This window comes from Gorilla gorilla, chromosome 8 (assembly GCF_029281585.2).
Source record: "Gorilla gorilla gorilla isolate KB3781 chromosome 8, NHGRI_mGorGor1-v2.1_pri, whole genome shotgun sequence".
NCBI classification, from domain to species: Eukaryota; Metazoa; Chordata; class Mammalia; order Primates; family Hominidae; genus Gorilla; species Gorilla gorilla.
The window spans coordinates 32,312,032-32,335,222 of record NC_073232.2 but is presented as its reverse complement, the minus strand read 5'-3'; the positions used below and the strand labels follow the sequence as shown (position 1 = coordinate 32,335,222).

Here is a 23,191-nt window from a genome sequence, read left to right as displayed (position 1 = left end):
TAGAAACAGATATGTATAAATATATGCACATATATATGATATATGTGCACATATATATGTGCACACATATAGGCACCTACAACTATTTATATATCTATTTATCTATATTTATAAAAGTACGCATTCATACCAATTCTTCCCATTCCATTCCATTCCATTGTCTCAGAGAACTTTCTAGTCTACTCTTTCCCTATGTTTGTAAATATCTTTCCTAGAACTGAAGAACTTGACTTCTGTCATTTTGAGAACATTTACTTACTCATTCAATGTATCCAGTCTCCCACTATTGTGGTCCTCTCCTCTGTCTGCCACCTCTGTGCTGCTGCCCCTGTTCCCCCAACTGACCCACATTCTTAGCCACCAGGCTTGCTGTTCTTCTATGCATGACTCCCAGTTTTTTTTATGGCCCCATGTCATTGACCACTATGTTGATTCCTTCACCCTGAGAAGGGAAGAGAATGGAAGGCAAAAGAAGGTAGAAAAGAAAATGGTTACATATGATTTTGATAGGTACAACTGTGGGGAGACTTAATCCTAGGCTGAGGGTACTGTTAAGGTACAGATGTATTTGGGGGAACATTTAACTAGCAGATATGTGACACATGAGTAAGTTACATGGAGTGTATGTAATGAGAAATGAGGCTCACCACTACCTCAGAATATATCGCATATTTTTATTTACTTGTTTACTGTAATTAGTATATGGAAAGCTGAAAATTTTGTGGGATTAACTGAAGATCTTTATTTTGAATATCAAGGAGTTTTCATGTTAAATGGCCTTTTTTAGTTGATATTGCTCTGCTTTAATAGTTTTTTCCAAATATGATGAAAAAACTATGACATTTCAAAACATCAAAGTGACAGTAGAAACCACCATCACTGCAGTACTAATAATGAGTAACATTTCTTGAGGGCTTACTGTTGTATCAAGGTTCATTCAAAATACTTCTAAGTATTAACACACTAAATTCTCACAGTAAGTCTATGAAATGGGGACTATTATTTTCCATAAGAGGAAACTAAGGCACAGAAAGGTTTAGTAATTTATCTAATGTCACTTAGCTACAGTACCAGTCAGGATGCTTTCAGCTACAGTTGACAGAAACTGCCAACAATTGGTGCACTTACTCTATGACATTACAGGGAGACTGGAAGTATGACAGGTTTCAGAGCTAATTGAGTCAATGGCTGAGCAAAGTCATCAGTCAAATTTATTTCCATCTTTTTTTTTTTGAGACAGAATCTTGCTCTGTCACCCAGGCTGGAGTGCAGTGATGCGATCTCGGCTCACTGCAGCCTCTGCCTCCCAGGTTCAAGCAATTCTTGTCCCTCAGCCTCCCGAGTAGCTGAGATTACAGGCACGTGCCACCACACCCAGCTAATTTTGTATTTTTAGTCGAGATGGGGTTTCGCCATATTGGCCAGGCTGATCTCAGACTTCTGACCTCAAGTGCTCCTCCTGCCTTGGCCTCCCGAAGTGCTGGGATTATAGGCATGAGCCACTGCACCCAGCCTATTTCCATCTTTTTTGAAAGCTCATCATCTATGCCCTGGCTGGCCCCCCTTGTGGTCACCTAGTGACTGTGCCAGTTCTTGGCATTACTTCCACCCTTGGCAATGTCCAGAGACAAAGAAGAAACCTCTCCTCTGGTGCCCCCTTTGTAGGAGTCTAAAAAGCTTTCTTACTAGCCCCCAACAGACCCTTCCTAATGTCTCCCTCTTCAGACCTGGGTTCTACACCCATCCCTGGACATCCACTGCCAAGGAGAATGGGATAACTGTGATGGGCTTAGCCCAGCTTGGAGTTATACTTGGCACTGTGGATATGGTCAACTTCTTCTGAGTTCTGTGGGGGACAAATCTGAGGTTTGGCCAGCATGCAAGAAGAGGGGAGTTGCCATGGGGTGCCCCGCATAGGGGTGTGCTCTCGTCAGCAGAAGAGGTGGGATAGAAGCGCAGACATTCTGCCTTGGCACCTACACTGAGAAGTCTGATAATTCTACTTGGGCTTTCGTGGTTCTCTTATTTTAGCTGACATTTTAGAAACAGTTGTGGTAAGTTTGATCAAATTGACACAGTGCATCCAGAAAATTGCCTTCTTAATGCTGTTTGAGATGCCTATCCTTAGAAATCTGTAGAAGGAATTTACAAACACTTGTTCCTGGCCTATTCACATTTTTCAGGAATAATGCTTGAAAATCAAATATAGGAAGGTGGTATGATCATCTTAAAGAAGCAATTCTCAAACTTTTTGGTTTCAAGACCTCTCTGTAGTCTTAAAAAATTATTGGCACCCTCAAAGAGATTTAGTTTATGTTGGTCCTATCTATTGATAGTTGCCAGATTGGAAATTTAAAAGAAGAAAATTAAAATATATTGATTCACTTAAAATAAGGATAAATCAGGTATGTGTTAATAGAAATACCATGTTTTATTTATTTTATTTTATTTTTCTGAAACATGTTCTCTTTCTGTTGCCCAGGCTGGAGTGTGGTGGTGCTTTCATAGCTCACTGCAGCCTCAACCTCCTGGACTCAAGCAATCCTCCTGCCTCAGCCTCTATAGTAGCTGGAAATAGCATATTTTAAAGAAAAACTAGCTGTATTGTTCTAAAACAAAAACTTTCATGAGAAGAGTGTCACTGTTTTACATTTTTGCAAAACTTTTCCATGCCTGGCTTAATGGAAGAGAGCTGCATTCTCATAGCTGCTTCTGTATAATCTGTAGCCTCTGGAAAACTCCACTGAACATTTGTGAGAGAATGACAGTAAAAAAGACAAATAAAATCTTAATACTATTATAAAATTAATTTGATCTCACAGATTTTCTAATAGAGTATCCCAGAACCCCAGGGGTCCTTGGCCCATACTTTGAAAACCACTGTCTTAAAGGATTTCTGCTGAATAGGCCTATGCATAATCTAGAATTATTTCCAGCAGTAGCACAGGCAATAACAGTATGGAAGATATTAAAAGCAGGTATATAAATTGATCATATCTCAGAAAAGTGGAAATCAGATGAGTAACCGTAGAGCAATATGCCTCAGTCCAGGGAATTTGATAATCTCATTATCTTCATTAGCTCCAGATCACGAGAGCTAATTCAGAGGCTTCCTCACCTCACCAACCTCTTAGAATACTTAAAATACGATATGATTTACACACAAAAAAATGCACTAACATCTATTTCTAAGAAAATATCTATGACATAAAGCACATTTCATTTCCTTTGTTTTCAGACTTAACATTTCAGATGATTTAAAGATTGGCTTTTTCAGCACAGACCATGCCACTCAAACTGATTCCAGTGAAATACTGTCAGTAAAAGAATTGAGTTCATCTACGCAAAAGTTAGCACAGGTAAATCTGAATTTGTTCTGAAACTTCTGAGATAATTTTTGGCGTTAATTGCCTTCATGTTTCTTTCATAGACAAAAGTGAAATAATTAAAATTTTTAAAATGTTAGCATCTTTGACAAACAGCTGAATGATAGCTGTGCTTTAACAAATTATTAATATAAGCTACTACTTATATTTATGTCATACTTACATATGTTAATTTGTTTAATAAAGTATTTTGTTACTGTTGGAAATTCTTTTGACATCTGTGAACATTTTCTATTTATGACACTTTAAAAAATTATCAAACATCTTTGCATATATAATGAATAACTGTGTAACCCACCATCCAGCTTTGTCAAATTTTGACATTTTGTTATATTTTCTTTGAATTTTTTTTTTCTTTTTTTTGAGACAGTGTCTTACTTTGTCTCCTAGGCAGAGGTGTGATCGTAGCTCACTGTAGCTGCCACCTCCAGGATTCAGGTGATCCTCCCACTTCAGCCTCACAAGTAGCTGGGACTACAAGTGCATGCCACAATGCCCAGCTAATTTTATGTATGCTTTGTAGAGATGGGATTTTGCCATGTTTTTCAGGCTGCTATTGAACTACTGGGTTCAAGCAATCCACCCACCTCAGCCTCCCAAAGTACTGAGATTACAGGCGTGAGCCATCGTGCCTGGCCTGGATCTTTTTTGATTGTAAAGGAACATAGTATTGCATGTACGTTGGAGATCAAGAGTTATTATTAAAAACCCTAATCAATAAAGCTGTTACATGAGGTAGCATACCACTATAAATACTCTTGTCTACCTTGATTTTGTTTTTACACTTGGAAGTCGTTCTATATTGACACAAAGAGTTTCCTCATTTATTTCACAAGTACATTACATCACAAAATGTGCATCATATATTTAGCTTTCCATATTGATGGACATTTTGGTCATTTCTAATATTTTACTGTGATGAATAATCCTGCACATACTCATATGCCAATAAATCTGTGATGTAAATTCTTAAAAGTGGAATTTCTGAGTCAGAGGATGTATGCATTAGTCATTTTGAAGGATACTGCCAAATTGCCCTGCATAGAGATTTTACCAATTTACACTCCCGCTGGTAACTTTTGAGGATGTCTCTTTCCTACATATTTGCCAATTTATTGTTTTCTTTTATACTTTCAGAAACATTTTATAATTTTATTCTTTCATAACTGTGTCCAAATGACCACGTTCTGGTCAGTAGGATTCAGATGGGAATGGTCTGTGGCAGCTCTGGGGAACCTTCTTTGAGACACGGTTCACATGCGCCCTCTGTCACTTCTCCCTTCACTTCTTCCCTTCCTGCTACTTTCCATTCCCCTTCCCTTCCTTCCCTTTCCCTTTTCCCTTCCCCCTTCCCTTCTTCCCTTCCCTTTCCCTTTTCCCTTTCCTTTCCCCTTCTCTTCTTCCCTTCCCTTCTCCCCTCCCCTCCCCATCCCGGTTCCCATCCCGGTTCCCTTCCTTTCCCTTCCCGGTTCCCTTTCCTTCCTGTGCCGGTTCCCTGCCCTTCCCGGTTCCCGTCCTGTTCCTGTCCCAGTTCCCTGCCCTTCCCGGTTCCCGTCCTGTTCCCGTCCCAGTTTCCCTCCTTACTCCTCCCGGTTCCCTTCTCTTCCCTTCCCGGCTCCCGTCCTGCGTCCCTTCCCTTCCTTTCCCGGTTCCCGTCCTGGTTCTCTTCCCTTTCCGGTTCCCTTCCCGATTCCTGTCCCTGTTCCCTTCCCGGTTCCCTTCCCTTCCCTGTTTCCGTTCTGGTTCCTGTCCTGGTTCCCGTCCCGTTTCTCGTCCCCATTCCCTTCCCCTCCCGTCCCGGTTCCCGCCCGGTTCCCTACCCTTCCCGTCCCAGTTCCCGTCCCGGTCTCCCCTCCCCTTCCTCTTCCTTCCCGGTTTCCCTCCCCTACCCTCCCTTCCCGGTTCTCTTCCCTTCCCTTCCCGGTTCCTGTCCCGGTTCCCTTCCCTTCCCGGTTCTCTTCTCTTCTCGCTTCCTGTCTCTGTTGCCGTCCCGGCTTCCTTCCCTTCCCGTCCCGGTCCCTTCCCTTCCCGGTTGCCATCCCGGTTCCCATCAGTTCCCATCCCTTCCCTTCCCGGTTCCCGTCCCCCGTCCCTTTCCCTTCCCGGTTCCCGTCCCCCGTCCCTTTCCCTTCCCGGTTTCCATCCCTGTTACTGTCCCTTCCCCTTCCCGGTTTCCATCCCTGTTCCTGTCCCTTCCCTTCCCGGTTCCCGTCCCGGTTCACTTCCCTTCCCGATCCCCTCCGTTCCCGGTTCTTATCTAGGTTCTCGTCTGGTTCCCTTTCCGGTCCCCTCCCCTCCCTTCCCGAGGTTTCCCTCCCTTTCCTCTACCCTCCCCTCCCCTGCTCTCCAGGTCTCTCCACCCCTCGCCTCCCTTCCTGTCCTCTCCTTGCTTTCCCTCCCTTCCCAATTTCCCTTCCCTTCCCTTTTTTCCAGTCCCCTTCCCTTCCCTTCCCGGTTCCCGTCCGCTTCCCTTTCCTTCCCTGTTCCCGTCCCGGTTCGTTTTCCTTCCCGGTTCTCGTCCCGCTTCCCTTCTCTTCGCGGTTCCCTTTCCGGTTCCGTCCCGGTTCCCTTCCCTTCCCGGTTCCCATCCTGCTTCCCTTCCCTTCCCAGTTCCCATGCCGGTTCCCTTTCCAGTTGGTTCCCCTCCCGGTTCCCCTCCCTTCCCAGCTCCTGTCCTGGTTCCCATCCTGGTTCCATTCCCAGTCCCCTCCCCTCTCCTCCCCATTTCCCTCCCCTTCTCGGTCTCCCTCCCCTTCTTCTCCCGGTTTCCCTTCCCTTCCCGGTTCTTTTCCCTTGCTGTCTCGTTCCCTTCTTTTTCCCGGTTCCCTTTCCTTCCTTTCCCGGTTCTTGCCCCGGTTCCCTTCCCTTCCCTTCCCTTCCCCCTTCTTCCTGGTGTGTCCGGAGTTGGTTCCTGCCGCTGGGTTCGTGGTCTCCCTGACTTCAAGAATGAAGCCGCAGACTTTCTGGTGAGTGTTACAGCTCTTAAAGATGGCACGGACCCAAAGAGTGAGCAGTAGCAAGGTTTATTGTGAAGAGCGAAAGGACAAAGCCTCCACAGCCTGAAAGGGGACCTGAGCGAGTTGCCACTGCGGGCGGTGGCCAGCTTTTATTCCCTTATTGGCCCCGCCCATGTTCCATTTCTGTCCTATCAGAGTGCCCTTTTTTCCGTTCTCCGCACATTTGGCTACTTTTAGAATCCTGCTGATTTGTGCATTTTACCGAGCGCTAATTGGTGCGTTTTACAACCCTCTTGTAAGACAGGAAAGCTCCCCAAGTCCCCACTGGATCCAGGAAGTCCAGCTGGCCTCACCTCTTACCAGTTCCCATCCTGGTTCCCTTCCTAGTTCCTGTCCCGGTTCCCATCCTGGTTTCCTTCTCTTCCCTTCCAGGTTCCCATCCCAGTTCCCTTCCCTTCCCGGTTCCTGTCCCGGTTCCTGTCCTGGTTCCCTTCCCTTGCCTTCCCTTCTCTGTTCCCGTCCTGGTTCCCTTCCCTTCCCGGTTCCTGTCTGGGTTCCCCTCCCTTCCTGTCCTGGTTCCCGTCCCAGCCCCCTCCCCTCCTATGCCCTCCCCTCCCTTCCCTGTTTCTCTCCCCTCTCCTCTTTTCCCGGTTTCCCTCCTCTCCCCTTTCTTCCTGGTTTCCTTCCCCTTCCCTCCCTTACCAGTTTCCCTCCCTTTCCCTTTCCGGTTTTCCTTCCTTTTTTCCTAGTTTCCTTCCTTTTCTTACTTCTTCCGCTAGAGCATGGATCCTACTGTTTGGACCGTGAGGTTGAAACAATATACAGCAGAGTAATAAGACGGAAGAATCTTCGATCATTTCACCCATTGATTGCCTAGGTAGATTTCTAGGGAGAGAACTTAACTTATTTCTCATTTATGCTTCTGTTATTTAGTTTTTTTTTTTGTTTTTTTTGTTTTTTTTGAGACAGAGTCTTGCTCTGTCGCCCAGGCTGGAGTGCAGTGGCACGATCTCAGCTCACTGCAACCTCCGCCTCCCAGGTTCACGCCATTCACCTGCCTCAGCCTCCCGAGTAGCTGGGACTACAGGCGCCGGCCACCACGCCTGGCTAATTTTTTATATTTTTAGTAGAGACAGGGTTTCATCTTGTTAGGCAGGATGGTCTCTATCTCCTGACCTCGTGATCCATCTGCCTCAGCCTCCCAAAGTGCTGGGATTACAGGCGTGAGCTTTATTTTTTGAGACAGAGTCTCACTGAGTCACGTAGACTGGATTGCAGTGGCAGGATCATAGGTGACAACAGCCTTGACTTCCTGGGCTCGAGTGATCCTCCCACCTCAGCCTACTGAGTAGCTGGGACTACAGGTGTGTGCCACCACAGCTGGCTAATATTTTTTTCTATTTTTTTGTAGAGACAGAGTCTCAATATGTTGCCCAGGCTGGTCCCAAATCCCTGGCCTCGAGTGATCCTCCTGCCTTGGCCTCCCAAAGTGTTGGGAATACAGGCATGAGCCACCAAACCTGGCTATTTGGATTTTTTGTTATAGCTGAACCAAAATCTGATACAAATGTTAAATCAGATTAAGGATGTCTTCTTCTATTTCTAATTAATAAGAGGCATTTTAAAAAATCATGTATGACTGGGTTTTAATACTTTTCATGGACTTATTGAGATGATCATGCACTCATATGGCTTTTCTCCTTTATCTGATGATGTGGTAAAATTTGGTTTTTGAATAGTAAACCATCCTTGACTTCCTGAAATAAACCTAACTGGATCATAATATTTCTTTTTGCATTTCTGCATTATTTGCTATTATTTTATTGAGGATTTATTTTCCTCTGTTTTAAGCGAGATTGCCCTATAATTTTTTTCTTTTCTTTTCTTTTCTTCTTTTTTTTTTTTTCTGAGACAAGTTCTTGTTTTGTTGCCCAGGCTGGAGTGCAGTGACAATCATAACTCACTGTGACCTTGAACTCCTGGAATCAAGCAGTCCTCCCACCTCAGCCTCCTGAGTAGCTGGGATTACAGGAGTGCACCACCTTGCCCAACTAATTTTTAAATTTTTGGTAGAGATAGGGTCTTGCTACGTTACCCAGGCTATACTCTATAATACTCTTTTCTTACACTATTGTTGTTCAATCTTGGTACCAAGATCATAGTATCCTCATAAAATGAGAAGTGTTCCCTAGTCTATTCTCTGGAATACTTCACATAAGATTGGGAATATCTATTTCTTCAGTGTTTGTTAGAACTGGCTTGTAAAACTGTGCTTATTTTTATTGCTATTGTTATTTTGTTATGTATGTATTCCCGTTTTCTTAAATATTCTGGGTCACTTTTGATGTTATGTTTTTCTATTAAAGTATTTATTTTTGTTAAATCTTCAAATTATTGGTATAATATTTATTGTCTTTTATTATTTTTAAGTATTATATCTGTAGTTATATTCCTTTTTAAATGTTTAATGTTGTCTGATATTGTCTGCATATCTCCTCTCTTTTTTCTTAGTGACTCTTGGCAGAATTGTCTATTTCATTATTTTTTATTTCAGACACTCAATTTTAGGATGTATTAATCCTCTATATTGTATCTTTATTTTCTAGTTCATAAATTTATTTCCCTATATTTATTATTCCTTATTCCTTTCTGTTGTTTACTCTTTCTTTCTTTTCTTTTTTTCTTTCTTTCTTTTTTTTTTTTGTTTGTTTATGAGACAGGATCCACTCTGTTGCCCAGGCTGGAGTGTAGTGGCAGAATCATGGCTCACTGCAGCCTTGACCTCCTGGGCTCAAGTGAGCCTCCTGCCTCAGCCACTTGAGTAGCTGGAACTACAGGCACATGCCACCACACCTGGCTAATTTTTACAATTTTTTGTAGAGATGGGGTTTCACTATGTTGCCCAGGCTGGCCTCAAACTTTCGAGCTTAAGCGATCCTCCTGCCTCAGCCTCTCAAAGTGTTAGGATTACAGGTGTGAGCCACTGTGCCTGGCTTTTTTTTTTTTTTTTAAATCTCTTGAGTTGGATCTGGGTATCAATTAGGATAGCATATAGTGCCGTGTTTAGAAAAAACAACTGCATTGGCTTCATAAAATATCAAGAGGTATAGAGTTAGAGAATCCAGAGTTAGTGCAGTTGCTCTCTGATCTGTGTGATGTCGATTCATTTTATCTTCTCACATCTCCACCATTAGTGCCTGACTTTTGTTGCCCTAGTTCTGATCCAGTAGCAAGATGGCTGCTCCCCTTCCAGCTTCCATGGAAGGAGAATATGGGAGAAGTAGGGAGGAGTGGTAATAGCTATCTTAGGAAAGCAAAAACTTTCCATAGAAAGCCTTGCCATATGTTTCTTTGGCCGTAACTGTATCACATGACCACTTGAACTACAAGGAGCTATAGAGAAGTATTTTAGCTGCGCACACTGCTGCCCCGGACAATGTCATGGTTCCATCAGTAAAGAAGAACCATGATGCCGGATATTGAGCTGACAGCTACCAATGCCTATAGATTGTAGATTTTGAGGCTTTCTTCTCTTTTATAGGCAGTTAAAACTACAAATTTCCCACTAACTACATTTTTAGCTCCTACAAACTTTGAAATATAGTATTTTTATTAGTATTTAAATTTAAATACTCGAATTTTTCATTTGTTCATTTCAACTGTATAATAAGAAAGTTATTAAATTTTCAAAGATGCTTTTTAGAATATTTTTATGTTGCTGATTTTTAACTTCAGTGATTTTTTTGTTGGAGAATGCAGTCCTTGTGCAACAAATTATCTGGTGTTTGTTGCAATTTGTGTTGAGGCTTTGTGTGAGGTCAGTCTTTGTCATTGTGCCATAGATGCAGGAATTTTTTTTTTTTCTCCCCCGAGATGGAGTCTTGCCCTGTCACCCAGGCTGGAGTGCAGTGGTGCGATCTCTGCTCACTGCAACCTCCACCTCCCAGGTTCAAGCGATTCTCCTGCCTCAGCCTCCTGAGAAGCTGGGATTACAGGCGCACGCCACCATGCCTGGATAATTTTTGTATTTTTAGTAGAGATGGGGTTTCACCATGTTGGCCAGGCTGGTCTCAAACTCCTGACCTCGTGATCTGCCCACCTCAGCCCCACAAAGTGCTGGGATTACAGGTGTGAGCCAACGTGCCTGGCCAGGAAATTTTAAAAAATCTGTTTTTATTAATTATTGGATTTATGTATTTTTTCTATATGAAGGCTTTGGCCATATTGTCCATTTTGTTCAATGTTAATTTATCTGTATCAGCATTCTTTGGGCTAGTATTTACCTGGTAAATCGTTCTGATTTCTACACTGACATTATTTCTGTGTTGTGTCTTAGATATATCTCTTATAAATTGTATATAGTTTTGAAAAATCCAATCTAATAATTTCTTTTAATAGCTAATTTATTCTATTAGTATTAATTTTGACTACTGATAAATTTGTATTTTCTGCCAATTTCTTTTTTAATTTCTCTTCATCTTATTTTTCTATACCTTTTTCTCCTTCCCTACTCTCCAATGATTGTATTAACTTTTCTTTAGTTTCTGTTCTCTCCTCTACTAATAATGAACTATTTTATCTTTATTCTTTTAATGATTAATCTCAAATTTGAACATTCAATAGTTGACTAGAATTTGTAATTTCTACCGTACAGTACAAGAAATGTAGAACCTTTATCTCTAATTGTGTCCTTCTGTCTTTATTATTATTATTATCAAGTATTTCAGTTGTTTTCTTCTAATATTTTTGCAGTTAACTCTTCATATTGTTTTATGCAATTAATGCTTGTTTAGATTTACTCAAATTTACAAATTTCTTTGCTCATCGTTCTTTCCCATATCTCAGTACTTCTTTCTGTGCTTAATTTTCATTATTTCTAAAGATCTTTTGACCCTTTGTTCAGTAAGGATTATAGTGTACTTAGCATTAATATTGCACAACTTCATGTAAAACGCAATAACCTTGTAACTGTTTACCACCCTCCCGTCTTTTATGCTGAGTATCTTATGTATTGCATCTATTATACATACATTACAAACTCATGATGTTTGCTTTAAACAGTGCTATAAATTGTAAGCTAATAAGAGGAAAGCTAGTATTTTATATGTACCTAGATATTTACCATTTCCTTTGCTCTTTATTATTTCCTGAAGATCTAGCTTTCCAGCCCAAATTATTTCTCTTTAGCCCAAAAAACTTTATTTAGCTATTCTCCTACTGTAGGCAAAGAATTTCTGTTTTATTTAAAATGTTTTTACATTGAATATAGAATTCCGGGTTGACAAGTTGTGTTTTGTTTTGTTTTCTCACTTTACAATTGCTCTGTAGGCTTTAATAGTGTCTAAGAAAATAACCGTTATTAGTCATTCCAAATGTTATTCCCCTGTATGTAGCTGTTTCTTTTCTGTCTGCTTTCAACATTTTCTTTTAATCTTTGGTTTTCAACAGCTTGATTATTATGTACCTAAGTGTGGTTTTGATGCATTTATCCTGCTTGGATAAATAAATTAAGTATCTACAATCTGCATGTTTCACCAAATTTGGGAGATTTGGAGCCACTAAATATATCTTCAAATATTTGTTCCACCCCACTTTTTCTATCCTCTCCAATTACTTGTATGTTAGACTTCTCATTATTAACTCACAAGTCCCTAAACTCTGTCCATTTTGTAAAATTTTAAAAATCTTTCTTCTTTCTATTTTTTATTGATACATCTTCAAGTTCACAGTTTTTTTCTGCCATCTTTGTTCTTTTGTTAAGTACTTTCAGTGAAGTTCGAATTTTGGATATTGTATTTTTCAGTTTGGGAATTTGTTTTCTTTATCAAAATTTTCTGTTTGTTGATATTTCCTTTTTTCATTTATTACAGCATATTTTTCTTTACTTCGTCATGCATAGTTATAATAACTGCTTTAACATCTTTGGCAATTCTGACATATTGGTAATATTGGAATTGGTTTCAATCATCTTTTGTCTTGAGACTGAATCACATTTTCCTGTTTTTTTTTTTTTTTTATATAATCCAAGTAATTTGGATTATGTTGTGGACAGTGTGGATGTTATCTTCTGGGTTCTGATATAGTCCCCTAAAGAATGCTGAAGTTTTTTTGTTGTTGTTGTTGTTATTGGTTTTGTTTTTTTGTTTTTTTGGTTTTTTTTTTTTTGCACACAATTAACTTGTTTGGATTAAAACAGAAAATTATATCTTTTTTTTTTTTTTTTTTTTTTTTTAGCAGCCCAAATCTTGGTTTTGTTCTATTATCTCTAGCTGGGCTATTTGCAGTCTGCCCCATGTATGTATCTCTCAGGGATGAGCCAGAGGTTTGTTCAGAGGTAGGTTTCATTTTTGTTTTTTGCTTTTTTGTTTATGAGACAGGGTCTCCCTCTGTTGCCCAGGGTGGAGTGCAGTAGCACAGTCATAGCTCACTGCAGCCCCAAACTCCTAGGCTCAAGTGATCGTCCCATCTCAGCCTCCCAAGTAGCTGAGACTACAGGCTACACACCACCACGCCTGGCTAATTTTTAAATTTTTTGTAGAGATGAGATCTCACTATGTTGCTTAGGCTGGTCTTAAACTGCTGGCCTCAAGTGATCCTTCCTCCTTGGCCTCCCAAAGTGCTGGGATTACAGACATAAGCCATCATGCCTGGCTTGTTCAAAGTTTTTACAGTGATTTTAGAGTTCCCCTTTCTGATTTTTTTTTCACCTGGGACCCCACCCAAGCACTGTCACTTAACCTCTCAAAGTCTTGATATTCTCACCTGTAAAATAAAACCTCCTATATAGTATGAGGATACTGAAATGAAATTCTTCCCAGGATGCCAGTACACCAGGCGTCAAGTTCCAAACTAACTGTGAGTTAGAAACCATTTGCAGAATTTGCAAGGGGAATGTTTCACATTAGACAAATGTCTCTCAGCTTTTGAATCAGATCAAGGACAATAAAGAAGGTCAGGGAATGAAGAGAAAAAACTGCCGAAGCGGACTCTAGAAAGAACTATTGCCATGGTTCTTATGGGAGAAGGGCAGCAGAAGCAATCCTCCTCAACTGAAAGCTAGGAAGGCAGGCTTCAGTGGAGCTTGAATGCATTTGCTGCTATTAGAAGACACAAAGGACTGGTGCTTGACTCATGCTTGAGGAAGTTAAAGGGGGCTGTGATGAGAAGATAGAATGGCTTGATTGGGATCAGTCTGCACTTCCAGAGTTACTGGGGTAAAGGATGTGTAATTGTTTCCCGTAAACCATATGTGGCCTTGAGAGAGAGAGAGGTGAAACCAGTGTAGGGTAATTTTGGGTCCTGTCCAGGAGAGTTATCTGGAAGAACAAAGGACCCCTAACAGCAGGGAGAAGAAAGAGGTGAACTCCAGATTCATAGAACCTGAGGAAGGAGTAGCAAGTGACCACTCAGAGTAGAGAAGCATCTGCTTAGGTCAAGATATAGCTACAAAAGAGAGGGTCTCAGCAATCAGAATCTCTAGAGAAGCTACATCAGTGCCCAAGGGAAGAAGAGGAGTTAGTTCTCCTGTCCTGTAGCACCATGGTGAAGCCACCCCACCAGATAGGAACATCCTTGCCCCTCTATCACTGCTGCCTTGTTGCTTGTGGAGATACAGCCACTTGGGTGCTGGTGAGGAGGTGAGCAGAGAGAGCTCAAGGGTGAATCACTCTTTTTCATTACTCTCAGCTTGGAGTAAAGGGAAAAACCTTATGAATGAAGTTGGAAGCATTTTAACTCATATATATATATATATTTAGATGGAGTCTTGCTCTGCTGCCCAGGCTGGAGTGCAGTGGTGCGATCTTGGCTCACTGCAACCTCCATCTCCCGGGTTCAAGCTCCCAAGTGGCTGGGATTACAGGGGCGCACTGCCACACTTGGCTAATTTTTTGTATTTTTAGTAGAGACAGGGTTTCACCATGTCAGCCAGGTTGGTCTCAAACTCCTGACTTGAGGTGATCTGTCCACCTCAGCCTCCCAAAGTGTTGGGATTACAGGCATGAGCCACCTCACCTGGTAGTTATATTCTAAATGCTACTCTGAGGCTGTATTTGTAGCGATGTAGGACTATGTTCCCATGAATGAATAGAAAAGTCATGGGAGTTTGTCGTTTCCATTCAGAGCAGGGGAAGATTACATAGAGAATACATTTTTTTTTTAGATCTCTCTTTTTTTCTTCTTTTAAGTTTTTGAAGAGATGGAGTCTCACTATATTGCCCAGGCTGGTTTCAAACTCCTGGGCTCACCTGAGTTTCACCCACCTTACCCTCCCAAAGTTTTGGGATTACAGATGGGAGCCCTAGTGAATACATTTTAAATAGATGGGGGCAGATAAAAATACATTGTGTTTTGATTATTAGTTGGTTCTTAGTCAACATGCTGGTTACATATTTAAATGCTTGTGCTAGTAGATTCTCAGCAAATGATGATTCTTGCCTCTCTTTTCTGATCTGAAATCCACATCTTGAGAACTATACCTTTTGAGGTATGACAAGGCCAATATTAACAGATATTTTCTTCTGTGTGGGAAGAAACTGCTACGAAACTCTTGTCTTTTAGTCCATCATCATATCTTAGTTTGGCAAATTAATTGTCACTTTGAAAGCCTGGCCACCTAGGATGGAATTACTGGAATTCCACAATGCATACAATTATCTTAAAAATTGGGACAGACCTCTGACCAGGAACCCAGCTTATATGTCCAGAACCAGAGAATGAATTGGAATTTTTACACAGAGGACCTTTACTCTCTATCATAATGTACATTTTTTCCATTTTTATTTAATGTGTTTATATATATATATTTTAGCTTTTAGGTTCAGGGGTACATATGCAGGTTTGTTACATAGGTAAACTCATGTCACAGGAGTTTGTTGTACAGATTATTTCATCACCCAGATACTAATGCTAGTTCCCACTAGTTATTTTCCCTGATCCTCTCCCTCCTCCCGCTCACCACCCTAAGTAGGCCCCAGTGTGTGTTGCTCCCCTCTTTGTGCACATGAGTTCTCATCATTTTGCTCCCACTTAGCAAGTGACAACATGCAGTATTTGATTTTCTGTTCCTGCGTTACTTTGCTAAGGATAATATTTTCCATTTTTAGATGATGAAATCCCTCCAGGTAGATTTTGGGTTCCTCAAACAATTGCTTCAGTTGAAGTTTGAGGACCGACTGAAAGAGGAATCTTTGAGTCTCTTCACCATTCTGCATGACAGGATCCTAGAAATTGAAAAGCATTATCAACAGGTAAATGTTCTCTTATTTCTTTTGTTTTATGTGGATTGATACTGTGCTTAGATGTGTATGCAATGCAGTTTAGAATTTAGTAACTTGTGAGGGCAGTGTAATTTGCATTAGTTGTGTCTCATGTGGTAATTAATACACAGAGCTTCACTATGTGTCAGGGACTTGTGTAAGTACTTAGCATATGAACTGATTTAATTCTCACATTTACCTTATGAAGTAGGCACAATTATTTTCCCTCTTTTACAGATGAGAAAACTGAGGCACAGAAAGGCTAATTAACTTGTTCAAGGTCACCAGTTAAAAAACAGGAGAGGCCAAGCACACATGCCTCTAATCCTACCACTTTGGGAAGCCAGGGTGGGATGCTGGCTTGAAGCTGGGAGTTCAAGACAGCTTGGGCAACATCGTGAGACCCTGCCTTTATGAAGAATAAAAGCATGAGCCAGATGTGGTGTTGCAGGCCTGTAGTCCCCAGCTACTTAGGAGTCTGAGACAGGGGAATCACTTGAGCCCAGGAGTTCAAGGCTTCAGTGAGCTATGATCACACCACTGCACTCTAGCCTGGGTGACAAGTCGAGACCCCCGTCTCAGAAAACCAAAAAACAAAACAAACGGACATTACTATTATTTCTGTGCCATAAAAACAAGCAAACAAAAACCATCTTTTGCTGACCACACCATGTTAAGTACCATGCTAAGCCCTTAAAATATATTTACTCTTTAAATCTCTCAAAATGTTAAAATGGAAATCCTATTGTCCGTGATTTACAGATCAAGAAACAGCTTGCCAAGGTTAAGTAACTTGCTTAAGGTCAGACAGATAGTTAAAGGGAGCAATGATATTTAAATTCAATACCATCTGACTCTAAAGCCTATTTGAGGCTGGGAGGCGATGGCTCAGGCCTATAATCCCAGCACTTTGAGAGGTTGAAACGGGAGGATAGTCTGAGCCCAGGAGTTCGAGATCAGCCTGGGCAACAAAGCAATACCCCATCTCTACAAAATAAATTAAAAAACAAATTTTTTTTAGAAAAGTATAAAGCCTATTTGTTGTTTATACTCCATGCTGAAATCAGAATTGATATGAGAATCATGGGTATTATTTTTAATGCACTCTCTTCTATTGTTAATCTAAACAGATCTAATCAAATCATTTGATTAATCGGAAAATAACTCTAGTTTGCAGACTAGCTCTATAGATTTCTTTTCATGAGCATACTCCATTCAAAAAGTACAAGGACTAGAAGAAGATAGGCATCACAAATAGACTTTACTACTTTTAAAAGCAGTTCTAGGAAGGCACCGAAAGACTTTACTCAAGTGAAAAATGAAATGAAGTGCTCAAATTATCTGTATATATTTTATCTATATGATCTCTCTATTGCTTTTGGTTGAGTATAAGTAAAAATAAAATGTGTCATAATGGCTGCAGGGTGGGAGAAATTATTATGAACTGAAGTTTTCAATAGATTGTGATGATTCAGATGATGTTTTTTTACTATGAGTCCCTCCCTAGTAGGTGTGGGTCATATTTGGAAATACATTATGGTGCTTATTGCATTATTTTTGTTTGCAGAATGAGGATAAGATGAGAAAATCCTTCAATCAGCAGTTAGCTGATGCCATAGCTGTTATCAAAGGAATGTACCAGGTGAGTTTCTGTTTCTGGTGCCGTAGTTGTGGGCAAGGCTAGCTTCAGCTGCTGTGTGCAAGGAGTGGGGATCACGTTGGCTTCCCAGTCTGTGTTTCCAGCTCTGAAGGCCTGTTTCCTCAATTTTCAGGTCACCTTAGAAGGATCAGGCCTAGGACTGTTTAAGCTCACATTATAATGCTTTCCAGAAACTGGAAAATTCTAATCTGGTATTCAGGACACCTGGGCATGTACCAAAGTAATCCAAAGTTTATTTGGTGAGGCCATAGCTGAATAGACTAAGGTCAGATGGTCCTAAGAGAGAGTTCAGAGAATCTGTAGTAAATTCCAGTGAATGGTCTCTGACCCTTGGTGGATTAACTTTTCTAATGACAGGGACATTTCTATCTGCCAGACACATGCTTCATTTTCCTTCACAATGGGAAAATTCCTACCTTTAGTGGTTTTCTTAGACTCAGCAAAGACCTTGTGCTTTGTTTAGCATTTATAACTATATTCTCACTTTGCATTTCAATATACTTCCATAAATAAATTTTTTGCATACTTCTTTTTGGGCACTGTTTACAAGTTTCTTATCATAGCACTCAACACATCTGTATTTAATTATGTAATTGCTTGTGAAGTGTCTCCGTTCCATGCCAGACTGTCAACCTTAAGGATCTCCTGTGTGTTACCCTCTGCTGTGGTTCTGCCTTTAGCGCTGTGACTGGTATGTAATTAACAACCAGCTACTGATTGCTAAATGCATGAATGGTCACCTGTACCTGTGGCAGACAGTGGTGACGCCTACTCAAATATCATTGTCTCCACTGCACATTCTCCCCACTGCTTTTTACTGACAGGGGCACTTCCAACTATAGAAGCCAAAGTGCTAGATTCTTCCTCTTCCAGCTCCCTTTTCAGCTATAGCACAGATATAGGCAAAGTCAGGTCCCTAACCAATGAGACCTGAAGGTGAGTTGGCTGTGAGATTTTGGGGGAGGTTGTTCTTTCTAAGTAAAAGGGACTCCTGAAGATATCACTTCACACTGGTCAGAATGGTTATTATTAAAAAGTCAAAAAAATAACAGATGCTGGTGAGGTTGCAGAGAAAAGGGAACACTTGCTTATACACTGCTGATGGGAATGTAAATTAGTTCAGCCACTGTGGAAAGCAGTCTGAAGATTTCTCAAAGAAATTAAAACAGAACTACCATTTGACCAAGCAATCCGTTTGCTGGGTATATATCCAAAGAAAGATAAATCATTCTACCATAAAGACACCTGCATGTGTGTGTTCATTGCAGCACTGCTCACAATAGCAAAGACATGAAATTAACCTAGATGCCCATCAACGGTGGACTGGATAAAAAAAAAAGTGGTACATATACACCATGGAATATTACACAGCCATAAAAAATAATAAAATCACATCCTTTGCAGCAGCATGGATGGAGCTGGAGGCCACTATCCTAAGCAACTTAATATTGGAACAATAAACCAAATACTGCATGTTCTTACTTATAAGTGGGAGCTAAACATTGAGAACATATGGACACAAAGAAGGGAACAATAGACACGGGGGCCTACTTGAGGGTGGAGGGTGAAGATCAAAAAACTACCTATTGAGTACTATGCTTATTACCTGCGTGATGAAATAATCTGTACACCAAACCCTGTGATGTGCAATTTACCCATGTAATAAACCTGTACGTGTACCCTCTGAACCTAAAACAAAAATTGGAAAGAAAAAAAGGGTTCTCATGGAAGACCCTTTCTTTTTCTTTGCTTGACATTTTATGTCTCCTTCTGATGCTTGGATTTGCTGCAGCCACTGTGAAACCAAACATTGAGATACTCTGGATGTGCTGAAGGTAGCAAGGTGGAAAGATAAGAAGCAGAGGGGTCCTTGGTAATGTCATGGAGCCATGAAAGTAACCCTGGACTTGCCCTGCCTCTGGCCTCTTATTCATGAGATAACAACCCCTCAGTGTCTAAGCCACTGTTAGTTGGCTTTTCAGTTACTTGCAGCTGAAAACATCCCAGGACAGATTGCTCTGCTAACGATCTCTGTGACTCTGTGCCAAACTGTGTTTCCAAAGGCATCTGTGACACTGTCTCCCACTTACCTGCTCTTGTGCAATGTTTCTCTCCCATCAAGAGGTGGAATCTGATTCCCCTCCCTTGAATCAGGGCTGCCCTTAGTGACTTGCTGATAAACACAGAATGTGGAGGAAGTGAAGCTACGTGACTTTTAAGTTAATGTCAAAAGAAGTCTTGCAAGTTCATCCTTATTCACTCTGAATGTTTGCCCTCTACATTGTCCCTCCCTGAATTGAGCTACCATGCTGACAAAAGCCCACGCCATATGGAAGATCTACATGTAGGTACTACTGGGTCTCCAGGCTCTTCTGAGCCCAGTCTTTGAGTCACCCCAGCCCAGGAGTCAAAAATATGAGTGGAGAAGCGTCCAGATGACTCCAGCTGCCAGCCATGTAGACTCTTTTTATGTGAGGTCACAGGTCTTACAGAGGAGAGATAGGCCATCCCTGCTGTGCTTCTACTAATTCCTGACTCATTGAATTTGTTTTTTTTTTTTCTTTGTTTTGCTTTTTATTTTTGGGTCTTTTTTTTTTTTTTTTTTTAGAGACAGGGGTCTCACTGTCTCCCAGGCTGGAATGTAGGGTGTGCTCATAGCTCACTGTAGCCTTAAACTTCTGGACTCAAGTGATCCTCTGGCCTCAGCCTCCTGAGTAGCTGGGACTACAGGCATGTACCAGCACACCCAGTTAATTTAAATATATATATATATATATATATATATATATATATATGACATGGGATCTTGCTATGTTATCCAGGCTGGTCTTGAACTCCTGTCCTCAAGTAATCCTCCTGCCTTAGCATTCCAGAGTGCTAAGATTACAACCATGAGCCACTGTGCTGGCCTAATTAATATTTAATAGAAGAAGATGGAAGGAAGAAAGAGAAAGAGGGAAGGAGGGAAAATGAGCATTATCTGTAGCAGTTTTATATATATTGATTTTGTAACCAAAAATCTTGCTAAATTCTTGTGTTTATTTTAATAAGTTTTCTATAGACTCTTTGGGGCTTTCTATGTAAACAGTTATGCAACTGAGAATAAATATTTTTTGTCACTTCATTTTTCATCCATAAACCATGTAATCATTTCAGCAGTGGCCTGTCTGGAGCAGCTGCTGCAAAGATGCTGGCTGCAGCAGGGGAGATATGGCCAGGGCTGTACACTCTACTAAGCTGCAGGAGCCAGGAACAAGCAGGAGCGGTGCCCACCTTCTGAGTTGGTGATGGGGGAGCTCCACGCTCCTGGAGGCAGCTGCAGCTGCCCAGCCATGGCTGCAGACCCAGGCATCCCTGTGCTCTTGGGGGCCTAGGAAGCCCCCCTGCTCCCACAGGCTTGGAAGTGCCTGCTCCTGCTGCCTGGCCTCTCCTCACTCCTGGCACCCACTCTGATTTTGAAGCAAAGTTGTGGCCAAGCCCAGGCGCTGTCATGACCCAGCCAGGTGTGTGTGTGCTTGGGATGGTGCTGACACACCAGCCCTCTGCTGCCTTGGCCCCCTCCAGAGTTTGGGTGCCAACAAGCATGGGAGGGAGGCCAAGGGGGCACTGAGGGTGGCACAGCACAGGCCTGCAGGTGTCCCTTGGCATGAGCAGCCTGGGCACCATGAACAGCAGCAGGAAGTGACAGGCTCCTGAGTGGAAAGGGATGTGTCGCTGGTGAAGCCCCACCTTCAACCCAGGGATGGCCTGAAGCCTGGGGGCCAGGCTGCCAGTTCCACAGACTGGAGTGAGAACTTATGGTGCTTTTTTCAGGCCCACCTATGGCTGCCCATTGACCAATCAGCATGAGCTTCCTCCCCTCTGAAGCCCATAAAAACCCTAGACTCAGACAGACTCTGGCAGAAGTGGGGATGACCTGCCTGCAGAGAGGAGTTATTCACTGTGGGGTCTTCTCTCAGCTAAGAGCTGAACAGATATCAGGATGACCTGCCTGCAGAAAGGAGCTACCCACTGTGGGTCTTCTCTTAGCTGGGAGCTGAGCAGATGCTGGGATGACCTGCTTGCAGAAAGGAGCTACCCACTTCAGATCTCCTGCGAGCCATACTGTTGCTCAATAAAGCACCTCTTTGCCTTACTCACCCTCCAGTTGTCTGCATATCTCATTCTTCCTGCGTGTGGGACAAGAACTTGGGACCCACCAAATGGTGGGACTAAAAAAGCTGTAATAAAAACAGGGCTGAAACACACCCCTCGCTCACCACACTGCAGGCAACAAGACGGAGAGAAGAGCTGCAGCCCTTGGGGGCGCCCAGACCTAGGAGCTCCCTGAGCCAGTGTTGTGACACCCTCTTTGGGGCTTTGCAGTTCCTGGTGTCTCCAAGCTTCCAGGTGCCACTGTGATCCCCTATGCCAGCAGTGGAAGCCACTTGTGGTATACCTGGTCCAGCTGCAGCCTTGCAGGGAGCTGGCACCTTTGTCAGCACCTGGTGCTGCCCGCCCTGCTGCAGCTGGCATGCCTAGCTCTGTGTAGTGGCTGGACCCTGCACTCACTCATGCGCCCCTTGTCGCTCTGCACCTGGCTTGCCCTTGGCAGGCATGGGATCCAGGCTGGTAGTATGAGCCAAGCACAGCCTGCCAGGCGAAGCGGGTGGAATGAGCACAGCAGGCCTAGGCAAAACTCAGGCAAAAGTGCCACTGACCACAGAGGTCTCTGGCTGGCAAAGCAACACCCCAAGGATCCTGTGACAGCATGGTGGCACATGCTTGTAGTCCTACCTACTGAGGAGGCTGAGGTGGGAGGACTGCTTGAACCCAGGAGTCTGACGTTACAGAGAGCCATGATTGTGCTGCTATACTCCAGCCTGAGTGATGGAGCATGACCCTGTCTCTAAAAGAAAAAAAAAAAGATGCATTTAATCTATCTTATCCGGTATTATTCTTGTTTATAATGACAGAGTAAGTCAGAATTTCGTGGTTTTTCAAAACATGCTTTTGGCCAGGCTCATGCCTATAATCCTAGCACTGTGGGGGGCCGAGGCAGGCAGATCGCTTGGGCTCAGGAGTTTGAGACCAGCCTGGGCAACATAGTGAGACCCTGCCTCTACAAAACATACAAAAAGATCAGCTGGGCATGGGGGCATGCACCTAGGGTCCTAGCTACTCGGAAGGCCGAGGTGGGAGGATCACTTGAGCCCAGGAAGTTAAGGCTGCAGTGAGCCATGATCATGCCACTGCACTCCAGCCTGGGTGATAGAGCAAGACCCTGTCTCAAAACAAACAAACAAACAAACAACAAACAAAAAACACATGCTCTTATAGTTCTTTGTGTCTTCTACAATTTCTGGGACACTGATCTATTTCTAATGTATATCAAATGTTCAAAAATATAGCTGAATAATGAATATTACTCTTTGTCCATACGCTTTATACTTCTAGGAGTAGAAAGCTATGAAATGATTAAATTCTTCATAGTCATCAGTTTTTCATAAATATGTGTTGGTTAAATATGCTTAATTGTGGTTAGTTGACTTAAAAAATTGTTTTTATTAAATTAAATTAAAGTCATTATTGGAATCTTTGCTTTGGCTTGTTGGCATCACTTTGATCCATGACCTCAGACAGCCTTCCAGATCCTGGCCGCCCAGTTTGTTAAGGCTTAGTCATAAGGAAGAACAGAGGAAAGTTGAAAATAAAACGAAGTGCTATATACACTTTTTGTAGATTGACAAGTATAAATGACTCTCTGCTGCCCTCTGGAGACCAGTTAAGGACACAAGTACCTGTACTTTTTTTTTTCAGCTGTGAACAAGTTTCTAAATTTATTTAACTTTTGCTTCTGGTCAATCGAATACAGCAAAGATAAAGAGTTGTATGTAATTATGTTACATAAAAGGGTAGTATCTGTCTTGCTAGAGTCTCTCTGTTGGCTAT

At 42.1% G+C, this 23,191-nt stretch overlaps 1 protein-coding gene across 8 annotated transcripts in view; it reads left to right on the top strand.

The window, feature by feature from the left end:
- C8H10orf67 (chromosome 8 C10orf67 homolog) overlaps positions 1–23,191 on the top strand; it is a 149,755-nt gene that overhangs the window by 8,438 nt on the left and 118,126 nt on the right. For 5 of the 8 annotated variants that reach the window (XM_063709951.1, XM_063709950.1, XM_063709948.1 and 2 more), the window contains exons 1-3: positions 4,804–6,352; positions 15,448–15,591; positions 17,168–17,242. In XM_063709951.1, coding sequence (XP_063566021.1) covers positions 6,002–6,352; positions 15,448–15,591; positions 17,168–17,242 — 570 coding nt within the window. In that variant the 5' untranslated portion in view covers positions 4,804–6,001. Of the gene's footprint in view, positions 1–3,238; positions 3,360–4,803; positions 6,353–15,447; positions 15,592–17,167; positions 17,243–19,052; positions 21,400–23,191 lie in introns of those variants that run through there. The other 3 variants (XM_055351993.2, XM_031015439.3, XM_055351992.2) reach the window with 2 other exon arrangements.